Genomic DNA, 17261 nt, shown 5'->3' with positions numbered 1-17261 from the left:
TCAGTTCCGCTTTAAAGGTCCAGTGTGTAACATTTAGGACGATCTATTGGCAGAATAGGAATATAATATTCGTAGGTATGTTTTTGTTAGTGTATAATCACCTGAATATATGAATCATTGCAACTAAGTCCTACACACTGGTCCTTTAAGAAATTCCATCCTAATGATATCTTTAAATATAATGGCAAAAGGCAGCTGGACTTGCAGTTGGAAGGACTGATGAATCCTCTTGGATGAAAATGTCATTAAGAAAAAGATACAATATCTATGACCTGCATAACTTGAGAAAAGGCATCATACATTATTAGAATTTCTTTAGTGGAGTGGTTCTCAATGTATACTCTCGAACCTTCATTCTTCTCTAACCACAGAGTGATGTTCCCCTCTCAAATTGTTTAATTTAAAATTTTAAACATGTAAATATGTAAAATTATGTAGTACTTTCTTACAGCAATGGTTGGAGAAATGTCATAAAAATATAAATAATTTCTGTATAAGAAATGTTTTTCTCATATTTTCTATGTTGTTAATCAACTCTTGACCCCTTCATATTTATCTTGTGACCACTTGAGGCACTGTGTTCCCACTGGTCTAGGAATCTGGTCTGGTCTGGGTGTGGTTGGGTGTGGTCAGAAGTGTGCCCTGTTGCACCTGTGACCACACCCAACACTGATGTCACAGATTATATTTTCCATGGCAACAATTGCTTCATGATTTATCTTTGCTTCCATGTATTACTGAACTGTATTGTAAATTTGTCATTGCTCTTCTCAGACCTCTCAGGTCTCCATTTTCGGTTTTCTTTGTCGCGATAAAATGCATCCAACTTCTCTGTACATGAACACAAAGAACCATATCTTGAATTCCTTTTTTCAGAAAGAGTTCTTTGATGTAAAGGTAATCTCTGTTGATGTCTTCTTTTGCACTTGTCCAGGTGGATTTCTTTGCAGTGGAGCTGCTGGATGGCAGCCTGTACCTGCTGTTGGATATGGGCTCAGGGACTATCAAGGTGAAGTCCACCCAGACAAAGGTCAATGATGGTGCCTGGTATCACGTGGACATCCAGAGAGATGGACGCTCGGGTCAGTTGTGTTGTTGAATTTGATGAAACAGTATTAGCTCTAATAGAATTTAAATTTAAAAAATACCGTATAATATATGTTATATATAATACTATAATACCACCTCTTTGAAATACATTTTAAAAATCGCTGCAAGAAATGTCTTCACAAAATACTAAAAAGAAGTCAAAGCTTTCTTGTGTTCTGATCAGGCTGAATAATACTGCATTGTTTCATCACTGTGTACGCAGTATGATTTCTTCCTGACATCATCATTCTGTCTTGTACAACTGTTGATATCAATGTATCTGATTTTTTCTCCCTCTATTCACACCATAGGCACCATCTCTGTAAACAGCAGGAGGACCCCGTTCACTGCCAGTGGTGAGAGTGAAATTCTGGACCTGGAAGGCGACATGTACTTGGGGGGGCTTCCCAACGACCGCACCAACCTCATCCTGCCCACTGAGCTCTGGACAGCGATGCTCAACTACGGCTATGTGGGCTGTATCCGTGACCTTTTTATTGACGGTCGAAGCAAGGACATCCGTCAGATTGCTGAAGCACAAAACGGCGCTGGCATCAAACCCTCGTGCAACAAGCAGCCTGGCAAGCAGTGTGAGAGCTACCCATGCAAGAACCGAGGTGTCTGCAAAGAAGGCTGGAATCGTTTCATCTGCGACTGCACTGGCACTGGTTACTGGTCACGCACCTGTGAGAGAGGTAAATGTGTTTGGATGTGCGCTTGCTTTGTTCTCTTGCATAAACCTTAGAACACACTGATATTATCTCCAAGGCAGAGGCAACAATGTCCAAGACTACAGACACAATAGAGAACTGGAGCAGCAAGGGATGTCCTGATCGAATCACTTCCTTTAGAGGACACAGCTTACTAGGCTGAACCTGTGTACTCACAAACGTTTATTATCATTTCATTGTGAGGTCGTGAGGTAGTGAGAACCCAAAATAACCTGAGGGGCCAGAGGGTTTGTTACAGAGAACCATCTGAGAAGTCGTACTTAGAAACTGTTGAAAATGGCAGGCACTTACAAAAAAATACTTGGCAGGTGATTTGATGAATCATCTATTACTATCACTGGCTAACTTCAACCAATCAGATCAACAAACCAGTAAGCCAGCCCGGAGAAGAGCAAAGAACATCTTTTCAAGAAAACCAAGAAGAACTGTCAGTTGTGTTCTTTGCTCTTCAGTGAAGGAATACTCTCCAGTTCTGATATAACTAATGCTAGCAGCATCTACCCTGTTTAGCATTGTTGTTTTTGAAGGAACAGTTGCAAGCACTTGGGAGACAAGGGCAAGGAAAAACTGCCTGTTAAAAGGCAGAAACCTAGGACAGATCCTCCGGCTCTAGGTGGGTGGTCTTCTGTCTCGACCAGTTGGGGTGTGAGAGAGAGAGAGAGAGAGAGAGAGAGAGAAAGAGAGAGAAAGAGACAGACAGACAGACAGGTGCACAGCAACAACAGTAGCAACAACTACACTAATAGTAGTGACTGATGATGATGAAGATGACAACAGCAACGATGGGGGACAATGAGCAGTGACAACAGCAACAACAGTAACCGTAGCTATAATAATACTTATAATAATAATAACACTGATATCAGTGATATTGGCAATGGCAGTCAAGCAGGACCATGGCAGGAGGCTCCACCAGGATCCATGAGAACCTGCGAGACGAGAAAGCACAAGAACTGGACATGATGAAAATGCATGTGACTTAATTATTTGGCATGGCACTAATAAGCTGCAGTTTAGTACTTGATAGGGACATTTTTTTATTGCAAGACAAAATACCTTTAACAGGACAACACGAGGAAGATGAAACAATGACAGACCATAGTCAAGTTTAGTCAAGGAACTATTGTCTTTTCCCTAGTGAGTGTCTATTTGGTCCTGACTGAATTCCAGGCTTTGGCACTGTGCCTGGAATTTCCAGTGCAGTACTTCAGTGAGTGTGATTCTGGTATGAAGTTTATTTACACATACTAACTTACAACATTGTGCTTGACCAGCAGTATTCCTCTGCCTGTTTCTTTCCTGTAGTTTTCCCTACACATCTTCACCTAAATTACTTTTGGCAATCTGTACAGGATACAATGCCCTCTGTCCTTAGACCCTCGGTTCAGATAAGGAACCCCAGTGTTACAATCAGTGTTACCCGCTGAGCTTAATCAGACCTACAGTAGAATGCCTGGCCTAGTGATTTAATTGAGTTTGTAGATGACACTCTCCTTCTCTCTTTCTCTTCATGTTACTGTAGGCTTTATTTCAGGCAAGGAAGCAAGCCTCTGCTGTAATATGCTGCAGGAAACCCTAGCTAGAAACCATTTATACTCATTTTCTCAGGATGCATTATCTGATTGAATACGGGTTGACTAGTAACATCCAATCACTTTACACAAGTGTTCTAGGTAGCCTTTTTAACAATCAGTTGATTGCTCTGCTGAGAACCTCATGCCATCAGTGTTTGCTGGCACTGCTCCCTCCACCGCCTGAACCCTCCTCCATGTGAGCGAAGCCTTTAGAAGGGCTTAGAATTGCTAAGATACAGCTATCACTGCATTTGTACTATCCCTCAGTGAGCACATCTTTTCCACCAAATCCAACCATATAACTATTTGTAATAAATAGTCAATTCCTTGACAAACTGGGTGTCTTCTTTGACTGGAGTAGGGGTCATGCTTTGGACAGAGGCAACACACACAGCTAGTGCAACTCGCTATCTGTGAGAGGGAAAGATATTGTTTTCTTTTCTATTGGAGGTTATTTAAACAGCTTAATGCTTTCTGATTTCAGATTTCAGATTTCAGATCAGGCCAGGTCTGGTTCTGCTGCCTCACATCTCAGATTTTTATTTTTATTTTTTAGACTTGGTCACTTACAGCTGTGTGAGCAGGATTAAGAATGGGGATGTCATATTCCTGTACCAGCTATGCAGACTGTTCTAAATAACAACACAACTTGACAAACATTAACTGCTAGCATTGACATGATGTCAGACTCCATAATGAAGTGAAAGCTGAATGGCAATTCAGTTTGATTATCATCTAACCAGGAGTGGATACTGAAATTGCCAAATGTGGCTGACATATTCAATTAGCTTAACAACGTCAACATATCGATCCATGGAGGCTACACATCTATCCTGTAAGTCAGTGACATATGGCAGAGACATCTATCCTCTGCTTCTGTGATTCTTCACACAAACGCAGTGCGGGAATAAGCCACCTTTCACCAGTTACTTCTCTGATGTTATCACTGACGCCAGGAACTGATCATCTTGCACAACAAGAGGTTTTACTGGTAAGGCAGAAGAGCAGCTGTTGGAGGCTAAAACACACTGCTGCCGAACTTCGCACATCAAAACAGCCACCCTTATTACTTTCTATGTTTAACCTTCACATCGGGGGTGGCTACACGCTCGTGGACGCAGCTTCTCTGCTTCTTTGACAGCTTCCTCTTCCGCCCTCTACTCACCTCTTGCTATTGCTCATGTGTGCAAAAAATGATTGAGGAGAGATTAGAGTTTGAGAAGTTTCAGAGTTTCAGAAATATCCCAAGCTATACGACCCACAATCCCATCATTATAAAGACATCGCCTGGTGAGCCATAGCTCTGGAAATTCAGTGAATCAAACCAACACAGGACTTTAACCTAGGAGACCGCTGTTGGTGTCCGTTGTGAAACCAAAACTGAACAATTTCTTTTGGGTAAGTAGTTTATGGCTAACCCTAATTCCCAACATTAACCACACAAGCTTTATTTTGAAAGTCCAACTGGACGTTGCATATTTATTATTGCTAACTTGACCGCAGAGCCCTGCGCAGCCAGAAGTTACTCCAGAAAGACGCCTACGGCGTCATATTTTGAAGCAGAGGGCCACTGACCAAGCAATGCTTGTCATGCAGACTTTTGGCCCCTCCACTCACAGCACTATGTGCCGATGACCATTCAGGTTGTAACACTCCTCCTGACTCATTGAATCATTATCTCAAGAAAATGAGATAATTAAGTTGTGAAAATAGTTTTAGGGATGATAAGATTCACAGGTATATTAGATCTTATAAGAAATGAGGTAACTGGATCAAAAGCATGAAGAAAGACTCAAATGTATCTGTCAATCACAGTGACAGAGAGACAAAAAAATAAGGAAAGAGTGTCCAGGTTTAGTTTAAAGAGAGTTCTGTTGTGTTATCATTTTGGCCATGATGTTTTTTTCTCATCTACTTAAAGAAAGAAGAAAAGAAAAGAAAAAAATGGAAAGAAGGGGACAGTGAGTTACTGGACGGGAACAAGATAAAACGGAGAAGGGAAGGGATAAGAGTGAGCTTGTTTTTTACAGCCAGAGCTAGTCATGTCCTTATTTGTGAGTTGTCCAAATCCATTATCTTCTACTGCCAGCAAGGCAGCCCACAGGACACACAGGACACACACATACACACACCTCTAATTCTCCCTGGCAGTGTTTCCTGGTTGATATTGTCAGTGTACAGTTAGTAGCCTGGACTGCTGTGTGACTGTCCAGCAGTTTGTTATGCTTACTGTAGATACAATGCAGTTGTTCTGTACCATAACATGGTTAGGCAGGCATGACTAATACGTGCATACACACAATTTTTACACATAATCAACATAGACAAAGAGACAGTGTCATTAGATAATGTGCTTTCTGAGCATATTTATAGCCGCGTAAGATATTCTGCAAAGTATGCCCCTTTTTAACAAGGGTATAAAATAAGAGGAGGTATATTATATTATTGATGCAAACGTAATCATTTTTTGAATTATATTTAAACTTAGGACTCAATAAGAACTCATGGTCATGGTGCGCTGTCAGGCCATATGACTCCAGTCTGGGTACTGTGTCGGCTGTAGTGTGGTCCTGGTGTAACTGCAAGTGAAGTCCAAGTGTGGAATGTGTTTGAAACGCTACACTGTTAGAAGGCCAGAATCAACTAGTCATATGTACATCAGAATTATCCCTGCTCTCTCTAACCGAGTGTGTGGACCATGAGCGTGGGGCCAGGGAACAGTAGCAGCAAAAGTAGCCATACTGAAACGTCCTCCCTGTGAAGGCCGACCACAGAGTGGTTGTGAAGCTGTGTGAAAAAATGCCATTAGGCAATATTATGATTCAAAACATATAAATACAAAATTGGATGAACACACAATAAAGGCCAACTGTGACAGGGAAGCATGTAGAGAATTCCCTTTCTCTCTCTAAAGCAAACTGTAGTTAAAGGTTCTATACGATATATGAGATTTAAAACATAAATGTACCTCTAACACTATGTAAAGATATAGTGGAGTCATGGCGTCACACTCCCTCTGCCTGTGTTGCTATCGCAGCCTCTTTGTGGTTTTTTACAAAGTCGGTAGAGTAGAGCGACTGAAACTGTTATTCTAATTTACATTGGTGAATTAAGGATTTATTTCCACCAAACCAGAGTTTGTGATTGTTGGAACAGTGGAAAGACTAACAAAGACGGTTTTGGTGAGTTTTATTTGGTTTCTGTCCAATTAGAGCAATGTTACCATGTTACAATGATATGCAAAGTAAAATTACCGTTTTTGTCTATGGAGTTTGGTGGCCTTTGTAATATTACAGCTATCAAAAAATCTCTTTCTGTAGGGATCCTTTTCATAATGTCATCAGACACTTAACAATCTCAGCCCGTCAGTGGCAAAAACAAGCACTTTTAATAGGCTGAGCAGATTATTGTTAGCTTGCGTTGCAGCCATTGCAGCCCTTTCCTCTAATATTTTCACATCCAATTCAGTGAAAAGATTCTTTGGACCAAACCAATGTTGGTGATTATTGGAAAGACTGTGGTAAGACTAACAAAGTTGGTTTTGGTGAGTTCTAGTTTTAATTTCTGTCCCATTGTTTTGGTCTGAGGATGCTGGTGCTTTGAGTGACATCCAGTGGCAGGTGAATTACCTAATATATTTAATATATAACCTTTAAGTAGACAGAGATGAGGTTGTCACAGTGGATGAATAAAACAGAGGAGCAGTTTTGTAACATGCTCTCCCTGGATCCTGCCCATCATATCTTGACTACTGATTCTGCCTTTAAGTCGTGTCCATTGTGTGCTAGAGGTGTGATGCACTTCCCATCCTTTGCCTCATTGTACGTTCCCTGTATTCCAGGCGCACAGGGAGTGACAAACAGAGAGATTGTATATAATACATGGTGGTACAAATCAGTACAGTACATTGACTTATTGTATACTTATGACAGCATAGAGCATTATTGACATTAGGATTATAGATTATAGACTATTACACTGATTGGCAGTTTATGGCAAAGAACAAATCTCAGACCTGCTGGTAAAAGGACAGTCCAGGCTCCCTTGCCACACCGCCCATCTTCACACACAGTCTGTCTGCCAGAGAACATTCTGCTGCCCTTCTGACCAGTTTCTGTCATGGTGTCCAGACTGTTTAATAAAGACTGATCAGAGTTGAAAACTAATTAACACATCCCCAACCCCCACAAATTGCTCCCACTGCTTTTTAGCATATCAAATAACAGCTTTCTGATCATATCTCTATCTATAGCAGTTTTTCTCTTTCTTCATCCAGTGGGTCGCTGGATGATAATTTCCCCTGAATCTCATTTTTACTTTTGAAAAGAAAAGTTGTAGGGCATCAGTGTGTCAATCTGATATGGGGTGTACATTTCACCTTGAATTATTCTGCAGGGGATATTTTATTGAAATACTGCAATATAATTATCAGGAGCCAAAGATAGTCAGGGTTACATAATAGCTTTTTCATTAACACTATTATTTGGCTTTATATATTTAAATGTATTTGTGAACATTGTTCCTTTATGCTACATTCTCCTTTTACATTTGCTTTCCTTTTTGAATAGTACAAAAAAGAAGACATTTTATTATCATCGGGTCTTAGAGAGACACAACTGTACTTTTCAGCTGATGCTGTGATTGGAAAGCAGTTGTGACGCTTCAAGGTGTGTGTGCGTGTGTGTGTGTGTGTGTGTGTGTGTGTGAAATATCAGCCATTATAACTTGGCACCAGTGCTGTTTACCCAGTGGATGTTTACTGTTCTGCATGGTGTTACCTGCCGTTTGTCTTTGGCGCTGACTTCAACCAATTTGTCCAGCAAAATAATGTGCCACAGCAATGAGACATCACTTGTTAAGTAATGGATTCATGGATATATTGTGGCGTATAGAAATATATCACACCTCTTACTCTTGGCATGAGCATAGTCACCTGTTGGTCTATTTACCATTGATTTATAGAGGAGAGAAGGGACCGCTTTTAAATAATCATGGCTCGAACAGCAGAGGTGTTAAAAAACCATGCAGCTAATAGAACAATAACAAGGACATAGGTGCAAATTAAATGATACTTGTCAAGGCCATATGAGTCACGATTACAATGTACTGATTAAATAGTACGAAGACATATGTTAGGCAACAAGCAACAGTACTACAATATCCCTGTGTGGTATCCATAAAGTGTATCTTTATCCCCACTTGAAAGTGGACTGAGTGCAGCTGTTGCGTTACGTATGTAACGTAATTTATTTTCCTAATCCTAAATAGTTTTTGTTTCCAAACCTAACCGAACTGTGACTGTTTCACAATACATTAACTATGTCAGATTTTTTTGTAACTGCATATTTGCATATTTATTATTCCTAACTTGAACACAGCAAGCAGAAACGACGCAAGGGGGTGATATATTTTCAAGGCCACAGCTGGGGGCCACTGACCAAGCAGCAGTATTTGACAAACTGGGAGTAAAAACGTGTGTGTCCTTGACAGTCTGTGTAAAAAGACATTGATGGGATGTAATTACCCATTCTACAAATGGCTGAAAAGTGAACTGGTCAGATATGCTGTATCTTCATACCAAACAAAATGCATTAACGTCTTCTTCTGGATGGTGTTAACATGGCAAGGTCAGTCAGTTAAAAGTGTATCAATCCTTTGGACACACTCTATTGAGACCATCTCACATGCAGGTTATTACACACACACACAAACACACACACAGTTACATCCAAGAAATATGACATGTTAGAGTTAATCTGACAGGCCAGCCAAGAGCTGTAATGAGAATTTAAATTGTGTATATTTCACCGTGCTGTAATCTGACACCTTGTCAATTAGACATCAGACCCAGGCATCCCTGTGACCAAACATGGCCATTTATTTCATGTGCAGTTGAGCATGGACCCAGACACATGTACAGCATGTACACACACAAGTAAACAAAAAAACAATGATTTCATCATTATTTTAAAATTTTAAGGTGCATTAAGTCACGTATGTGCAGAGAAGATTAATTTTTTATCTAGAGTGAACAAAATATCATGTGCAAATAAGATCCATATTATACACTTGTGTTATGCTGTGGGAACAAGATAATTTACTATTAATTCATATGCTCCTCTACCTTGCAGCTTGCCCATTATAAATGCACAAAGCTGCAAAATGAAGAGAACTCGTGATTGCTGGATGCTGAAAAGCTGACGCTAAACTGCATTGCTAGCTTTAATTTGTATGAATACAACTACAGAGTCTGAATAGTTGGAAATGTGGGAAGGGGAGGAAGGATGCAAAATATAGTGTAAGCAATGAAAGGAATTCAAAAGTTACAGTGTAAGAATTTAAAAGAGGTTGATGCAGAATGAGTAAACTGCATTACTGCCTTAACTTTGTATGAAGAAGCAGCTGAATAAGTATGAAGAGTTGGAATAGTAGGAAAGGGGCAAAATTTAGCGTAAGGTATGAAAGGTGTTGAAACAGGAGTCATAATGTAAGGATTTGAATTTAAGTGTACAGACAAGGTGTTGAATTGAGTGCATAGAGAACATTTTTAGAGATTTTTATTTCTAAAGTCTTCAGTGCTCACGAAGCCTGCTGTAAGCTCCTTTTACTTCTTGGGGCTTTATGAGGAAATTATTATTATTATATTATTATTATTATTATTATTATTATTATTATTAGTATTATAATAGGAAATATTCTAGTTCAGCGCCCCCTCCCAGTAAGCCCCTGTTTCTATTTGGGGGCTTTTCTTTTGAAAATCTGGACCCTCCCATGCTCCCTAGTACACTCCTGTCACCATTTGGTGCCTTTATTTTGAAAATCCGCCACCCCCAGGGCTCTGCTCCTATTAGTGTCTGGTGGCTTTTTAGTACTTACAACACCAACATACACTCCCCTGATGCTCCGACCCAGTTCTGGGAGTCAAGGGCTTTATGGCTAACCTAGTTAGGTCCAGAACAGGCGTTCAGGGTGCACAGTGGGAATGACAGAGGCACCACTCACCGTCTTACAACCCAATATGGCATCAAAATGATAGTGAACCTGTTATTTAAATAGCAAAAGTTACATAACAGGGCTTTAATTCACTGAGTTAGATGTGAGAATATTTGCGAAAAGGACTGTAATGGCGGCGGCAACAGGATAATCCTTGGGGACAAATGTACCCGTCAAATTCAACAGGCTCAGGTTATTATTTATAGTGTCTGACAACATTATGGAAAGGATCCCTACAGAGATAGACCTTATGTTTAACCAGAAACAACCGCTACCACTAGCCACCATTATTTTTTTTTACCTTGCATATCATCACAACGTCGTAACTTTATTCAAAGTGGACAGAAAGAAAATAAAACTTACCACAACCATCTTTGTTAGTCTTTGCACTGTTCCAACAATCACCAACTCTGGTTTGATCGTAATAAATACTTAATTCACCGACGTAGGTGATAAAAACAGCAGTTTCAGTCAGCTGCACAAAGAGAATGTAAACTTACCACAGAGAGGCAGCGATAGCAACACAGGCAGAGGGAGTGTGACACCATGACTCCACTATATCTTTACATAGCTTTTGTGTTTGAAAAGTGAAAGTTGTGGAAGTTATAGGGGTTGAAGTCAGCCATTTTTGAAAAAGCAGAAAGGCAAAAGAGGATCAGTCATAGGTCATGTGACACTCAGCAGCCCAAAACATCTGAATCAGAATTTGCTGCTCAGCATTCACACAAATAAGTATAATGAATAATATGACTAATGTGCCCTTGGGCTTTGCACATTAGGTACACTAGATTGCATTGATGAATGTATAGTGCCCAGTTTGCTATGAATTAAAACTAAACACTAGAAAGTAGTAGTTTAATTATTCTGATGGCACAGTCCAGGATCTATCAATTTGGTGGCACACGCTTCTTGATGTAGTTTAATCTTTTGCCCTTCTATGTTATTTCGGTTTAAGTTCATGTTTGATACCAACTCCACTAACAGTTGTCCATGTCCAACTGTCTGTCATTTTCTATCACAAGTCTCTTTTCAGTGTTCAGGTACATGTCTTTACTTTATCCTACTCTTTACTTCCCCTCCTGCTTTACTTTCTACAGCATTATGTCCCAGCAGACAGATGGTCTGTGTCTCCACTGTGTGGGCACCTGGTAGAACTACAGTTTCCTATTGATGCAGCAAAACTGAACAAAGGGCGTTTAGAGGGCACCTAATGTCTCAGCATATTATTGGTTCATTTATCATATTAAGTTATTTTGACAGGACAAATAATCCCCTCTGATTGATACCACCAGAGTGTGAGGAAACGTCAACCAGCTCCGCTTAGAAACTCTGGATGAATGTCAGATGAAGTGGAACAGAGACTGGGCAGCAATAGGAAATAATAGATTAAAAATAAATTCTTCTCTGCCGGTGAGGAATACAGTCTTGAAATAGCAGCAAATACTGTTTAAACTGTTTTATTATTGCACTTTGACTTTAAAAGCACCAGCTCTTTCAACAGTCCATGCTGACAGTGGTTGTGAGAGACCAAGATGAGGACAAAGCCGGACTGAGGGAGGGAGAGAGACATAAAGGAGAAAAGGGACCAACCCAAGTCCCAAGATTTGACCTAGTGATATCCCAGAACTCTAAAAAATAACTAAGACAGCAGGCGGGCAATACCTTGTATAAATGATCACTAGACCTATGCAGTGAAATGGCCTAGTCTCAACTATTGGTATTCGGACCTGAAATAGTTTCAGCTGACTTCGAGGTCGAGGCAGACGGCCACCCACTTAGAGCCGGGGTCTGTCCAAGGTTCCTGCCTCTTAAAAGTTTTTCCTTGACGCCATAGCCAAGTGTTTGCTCATGGTGGGAACTGTTTGGTCTCTGTAAATAATGTTATAAGGAGTTCGGTCTAGACCTGGGGCCTCATGTACTAAGACTTGTGGATTTCCTACTAGAATGTGGCGTACACTGAAAGAGTGAAAGTTCTGTACGCAAAAAAAAATTCAGATGTATCAAAACGTGTGTATGCAGAATCCCACGCACATTGTCTTTGTACATCGCAATCAACGTGAAATTGAGCGCACATGCACGAGCACAACGCTCCATCCTGTCCCCTCCCTCAAATACACCGATTTGAATATGCTAATTAGTATAAATAGGCCTAGATAGTGCTGTCTTTAGGAAAATGGCAAAAGCCAGGAAAAAATTTTTTTTACGGAGTGTGAATTGGAGGTGCTGCTGACGGAGGTAGAGCCCCCCAAAAAAAATCTTTTGCGTGGCACAGGCAGTAAACTTGGTAGGGTCGGAGAACCGCACCGCAGCAGTGTTGAAAAAGAAGTGGTCAGATATGAAGACATATCCGCCCATCGCCAGAGCCTTCAGGCCACAGGTGGTGGAGTCCCTGTATTACGGTAGACTGATACTGTACTGCTGTATTGTGAAAGGGTTACGGTACGTACAAGACGTGACGTCACCACGCTCCCAGTGAGCGCTAGTTGTTGTTGTGTGTGAGCCATGCTGATGAGACGGCGGCACATCGGTCCGCACTTCATTGTTAACTGTTAAATAAATATGCCAAGAGGCTAAAGATAATTCGAGTGTGTTCTACTTCCTCCATACACAGTAGAGGACTGCGCGCTGCAGTAAATAACCCCTTAACACAAATAATCTGCAAATGATTTAAAATTGTTTAATTGCTTGATTGATTGTAAATAATAATGACTTTCGCATACAGTGCAACTGTCCCTAGAGCAATTATTAATTTCGGCTATGCAATTTCAATGCATCGCCTGTGAGTGTCGCCAACTGACAACTGACATAAGCAAAAAATATATACGTACGCCAGCAATGAAGCTGCCGTGGAGGACCGCACATTCTCATGTTCATTTCACTTTTAGTACATACGAACGTGAACGTGAAAAATGGCGTATGCACGAATTTTGTGCGTACGCAACGTTAGTACATGAGGCCCCTGCTCTATTTGAAAAGTGTCCTGAGATAACTTCTGTTATGAATTGGCGCTATACAAATAAAACTGAATTGAATTGTTGAGAATGAGAGATTCAGGAGGGTACTGATAATGCTCCACATGATTCTTATTTTTATCATGATTTTAATGACCAGTGTGTGAGATTTCGTGGCAGCTAGTGGTGTCGTTGCAGATCGCAGCTCCCTCGCTTCACCCTCCCCTTCGAAGTATGACGGAGAGACTATGGTGGCTGCAAAATGTGTGAAAATGGTGAACAGCCCCGTCTACAGCCAGCGTTTGTCTGTTCCAAGGTTATTATAGTTCACTAAAATTAAACTAAAAACTTAAACTAACATTTAAATTAACTGAAATAAAAATAAAAACCAGACTTTAGAAAAACACGAAAACTAACTGAAACAATATTGTGTACTCACTAAAATAAAATAAAAAGTCTTTAGTTTTGGTCAAATTTGTCAACACAACAAGCATGACGAGGCATTAGTACATGTCTTTATTGAGATTGTGAGTCAGTGTGTTTGTATTGTAATACGTATATTATTATATTTAAAAAAACATAAAAATAAACTAAAACTGAGTATTTAACAATAAAATAGGAGCAAACCCACTCTGGAAACTAACTGAAACTAAACTGAACTGAAAACAAAATTGAAACTAAATAAAAATAAAAATAATGAAAAATATAAAACTATAATAACTTTGGTCCGTTCTGGCTACTGTAGAAACTTGGCGGTTCAACATGGCGGCCTCCACTGAAGGCGACCCGTGTTGTCTATAGATATAAAAGGCTTATTTTCAGGATTATCACTAATGAAAACACACCTATGAATATTATATTTCATTTCTGCCAATAGATCCTACTAAATGTTACACACTGAACCTTTATAGGAAACTGCTTAAAAAAAAAAAAAAGCTATTTTACTTGGAGGTTTAAATGCATACTGACTGGACAAGAGTATCATGGTCATATATCAACTACTTTGGACATATTCATAAATATAAATTAAGTTTATTAGTATTGTTTTTTTCAAGGTTTTATATGTTTTAGCTTAAGGTAAATTACTTATTATTATGATGTTATTATGCCTCACTGTAGATTCACATCTGTTTAGTATGTATACATGTATGGGGTCCATGCTATCATTATTTTAGCACCCTGTATGGGTTATGTTTGTAAGTCTTTTTAAATGCCTACATGCTCGAAGAAAAAAATTATAATATCATTTTACCTGAAGATGGAGTGCCTTTTTTTCCATGGTTGTCTGCACCACTTAATATCAGCAAGACTTCCTCTATCCATTCTTTTGGTACTCGATATTTATATATTTATATATATATTTTAGTTTATTTGAGAGTGACTTTATTGGCAGAAACTGAACATTTAGAGTTTCAAGATCATGTAGTGAAGTGCATGTCTGAAATCCTCTAAGAGACTTTGAAGTCTGAACCCTACTGGTGCCCCCTAAAGATTTCAATGTTGAATATAATTCATAACACAACATGCAGATGTTTTAAAAACAATCCTAAGTCAAGGTCCACATGTTCCGGAGCTTTCAACTGTAACTGGACTCTCACGGTCTTCATCTGTGGATAGAGTTTGCTCAGTTGTCACAGAGATTAATGTGTTGACATGCAAGCTCAGTCACACACACTTTCTGTTCTCTCTCTCTGTGTTTGTGTGTGAGAGAGACTTTGAGCACTATGCTGAGAGCAGAATCAGCTCACAGCACGGTGTAACAGCCCATCTGAAGTACAGAGATGTGTGTCGACAGTGTGCGGTCAGACGAGGACACGGACTAAAAAGAGCAACATGGGAAGGCTATTTCACAACTCCTGGAGCCAAATAAATGAGGCGTACACTGTACCATTTCATGTTTTTGGCAGGGATTAGCTGTCGTTGGCAGTGGAAGCAGCCTTTGTGTAATAGTACCTCACTCTTTCTGCTACTGCTACTTCCACACTGTTGTTTTTTTGCCTCTGTTTGTGTCGTCATGGTTGGAAGTTGTCAATGGTTGTTTTTGATTGCTTTCCAAGCTTCGAGAAGGCAGGTCTTATACAATATAATATTTGTGAGGGCAGACGCCAGAGGGACTGATGAGACTGACGTGCTACAGATTACAACAAAGAGCGACTTTTCATTTAGACAGTGATGGACAATAAATCATAAACCTTTGGCTGAGCTTCTGTCTGCGTCTATTTGTTAACCCAAATGAACCGAGACCAACGCTGAGCTCAGTGCACGGTTAGCTACACAAGCAGTCTGGCTCTAAACCACCAGCAAATGAGAGACCCTACGGGGGAAGAGTTGAGCGACTGTGGAAAGCAGGTCAGGTTCGCCAGGGTTCTGATGAGGCCTGCACACTTTCTTGTTGGCATCCGAAGGCATTGAGCTTATGTTAATAGCTGGCACAGCCATAAAGCTTAACAGTAATTAAATCCCCTAGACCTAACACCAAATCATTTTACCAGTACGACCTGTACTGCGGCAGTTATTAGGCAAAACAATCTCACTACAGTGCAGGTCCGTCAACAGGGGCTTTCAATTACATCCTATGGTCCAGTTGTCATTGTCAATTATAGCTGTTCAAGTTTCTTTTCATTTGTTTTGGCTTTAAAGCAATGTAAGTAATGGATATTTTTTTGTTTAAATTTGTGTTTATATAGCTCTACATACTGACAGAAATCACTGATACAGAGCGTTCAGTCAGTAACGTGGGTCTCCCAGTCCCTCCTTTCTGCAGGAAACAGAGAAAACATTGTCTGCTATCCCGTTCCAACTTTATCCTATCAGAAGAGAAAACTCCACAGAGATGAGGTCTTCAAGGGCAGGCAGCAGAATGTCAGGGTGGTGATGTGGGGAGGAAGGAGTGGACTGCTAACTGCAAGAACGGACAGGAAGTTAGCCAAAACTGTAACTCACTTACAGCATCTTTTATTGAGCAAGCACAAAGTGGTAGGTCTTGGTTTCATGGACTGTGTGGCCATCTCCAAGAGCACCCACTGTATTGGTTCACGCATGTTGGGCAGAAGTGCACAAGTTGAAATTCTTCCAATACTGCCTAAAATGTGGTATCAGGAAGCGTCCGTTCGCCATTTTCTTTCCCAGGATAGCAAAGTCATGACCCGCCAGAAAAAGTCTGAGAACCATTACGACTTATTTTTTTATTTTTTTAGAATTGTTAGCCCACATTTCACTTTACTGAGTCCAAATTGTTCTCATGGTTCTCTTTACAGTTTCAGTATCTCAACAGTTACTTTATATTTATTTATTCAGTATAGACCAAGATTCCATTCTAACATAAAAATCTGGTAACTTCTTTATTGCACAGATTGTGCTAACTTACAGTAATTTAACAAAAAATAAAACAAAAAATTACAGTAACAAAACAAAACTTTTTTTTTTTATTTTTTTTTTTTTTAAAAAATTTTTTTTTCCCTTTTCCCCCAGCACCCCTACTTTCTTACAACATTGAGTATTATCAGTTCAACAGCACAAAATATTGAAATCCAACTAAACAACTAAACATGTCTCTACTCTCCTGACTTCCTCACACAGAGGCTTCCATCCTCTCTTATGACGGCAGCATGTACATGAAGGTGGTGATGCCGACCATCATGCACACGGAGGCCGAGGACGTCTCCCTGCGCTTCCGTTCCCAACGGGCATATGGCCTCCTCATGGCCACCACCTCCCGAGACTCAGCCGACACGCTTAGGCTGGAGTTGGACGGGGGTCGTGTCAAACTCACGGTCAACCTAGGTATCGTATGCCCCTCCCCCATACCCCACCCATCTGCCTCCACACCTCCACCTTCACCATGAAACGGTTTACCGTTGAGCAGTTACCTTCCCTCTCCCTCCTTCTCCTCTCACTCTTACTATCTTTTCGTCAGTTACTCC

General features: G+C 40.3%; 1 protein-coding gene across 10 annotated transcripts in view; it reads left to right on the top strand.

The window, feature by feature from the left end:
* The window catches only part of nrxn3a (neurexin 3a), a 205492-nt gene that overhangs the window by 110107 nt on the left and 78124 nt on the right, over nt 1-17261 (top strand). For all 10 annotated transcript variants that reach the window (XR_007884294.1, XR_007884295.1, XM_051396253.1 and 7 more), the window contains 3 exons: nt 935-1082; nt 1401-1784; nt 16918-17121. Coding sequence is in view for 8 of the 10 variants with exons in the window: in XM_051396253.1 (XP_051252213.1) it covers nt 935-1082; nt 1401-1784; nt 16918-17121 (736 nt within the window). In the remaining 2 variants the exon portion in view is untranslated. The remainder of the gene's footprint in view (nt 1-934; nt 1083-1400; nt 1785-16917; nt 17122-17261) is intronic.

Source organism: Dicentrarchus labrax, unplaced genomic scaffold (assembly GCF_905237075.1).
Source record: "Dicentrarchus labrax unplaced genomic scaffold, dlabrax2021, whole genome shotgun sequence".
NCBI classification, from domain to species: domain Eukaryota; kingdom Metazoa; phylum Chordata; class Actinopteri; family Moronidae; genus Dicentrarchus; species Dicentrarchus labrax.
Note: the sequence above shows the minus strand (reverse complement) of the source record. Positions and strands in the feature narration are given on the sequence as shown.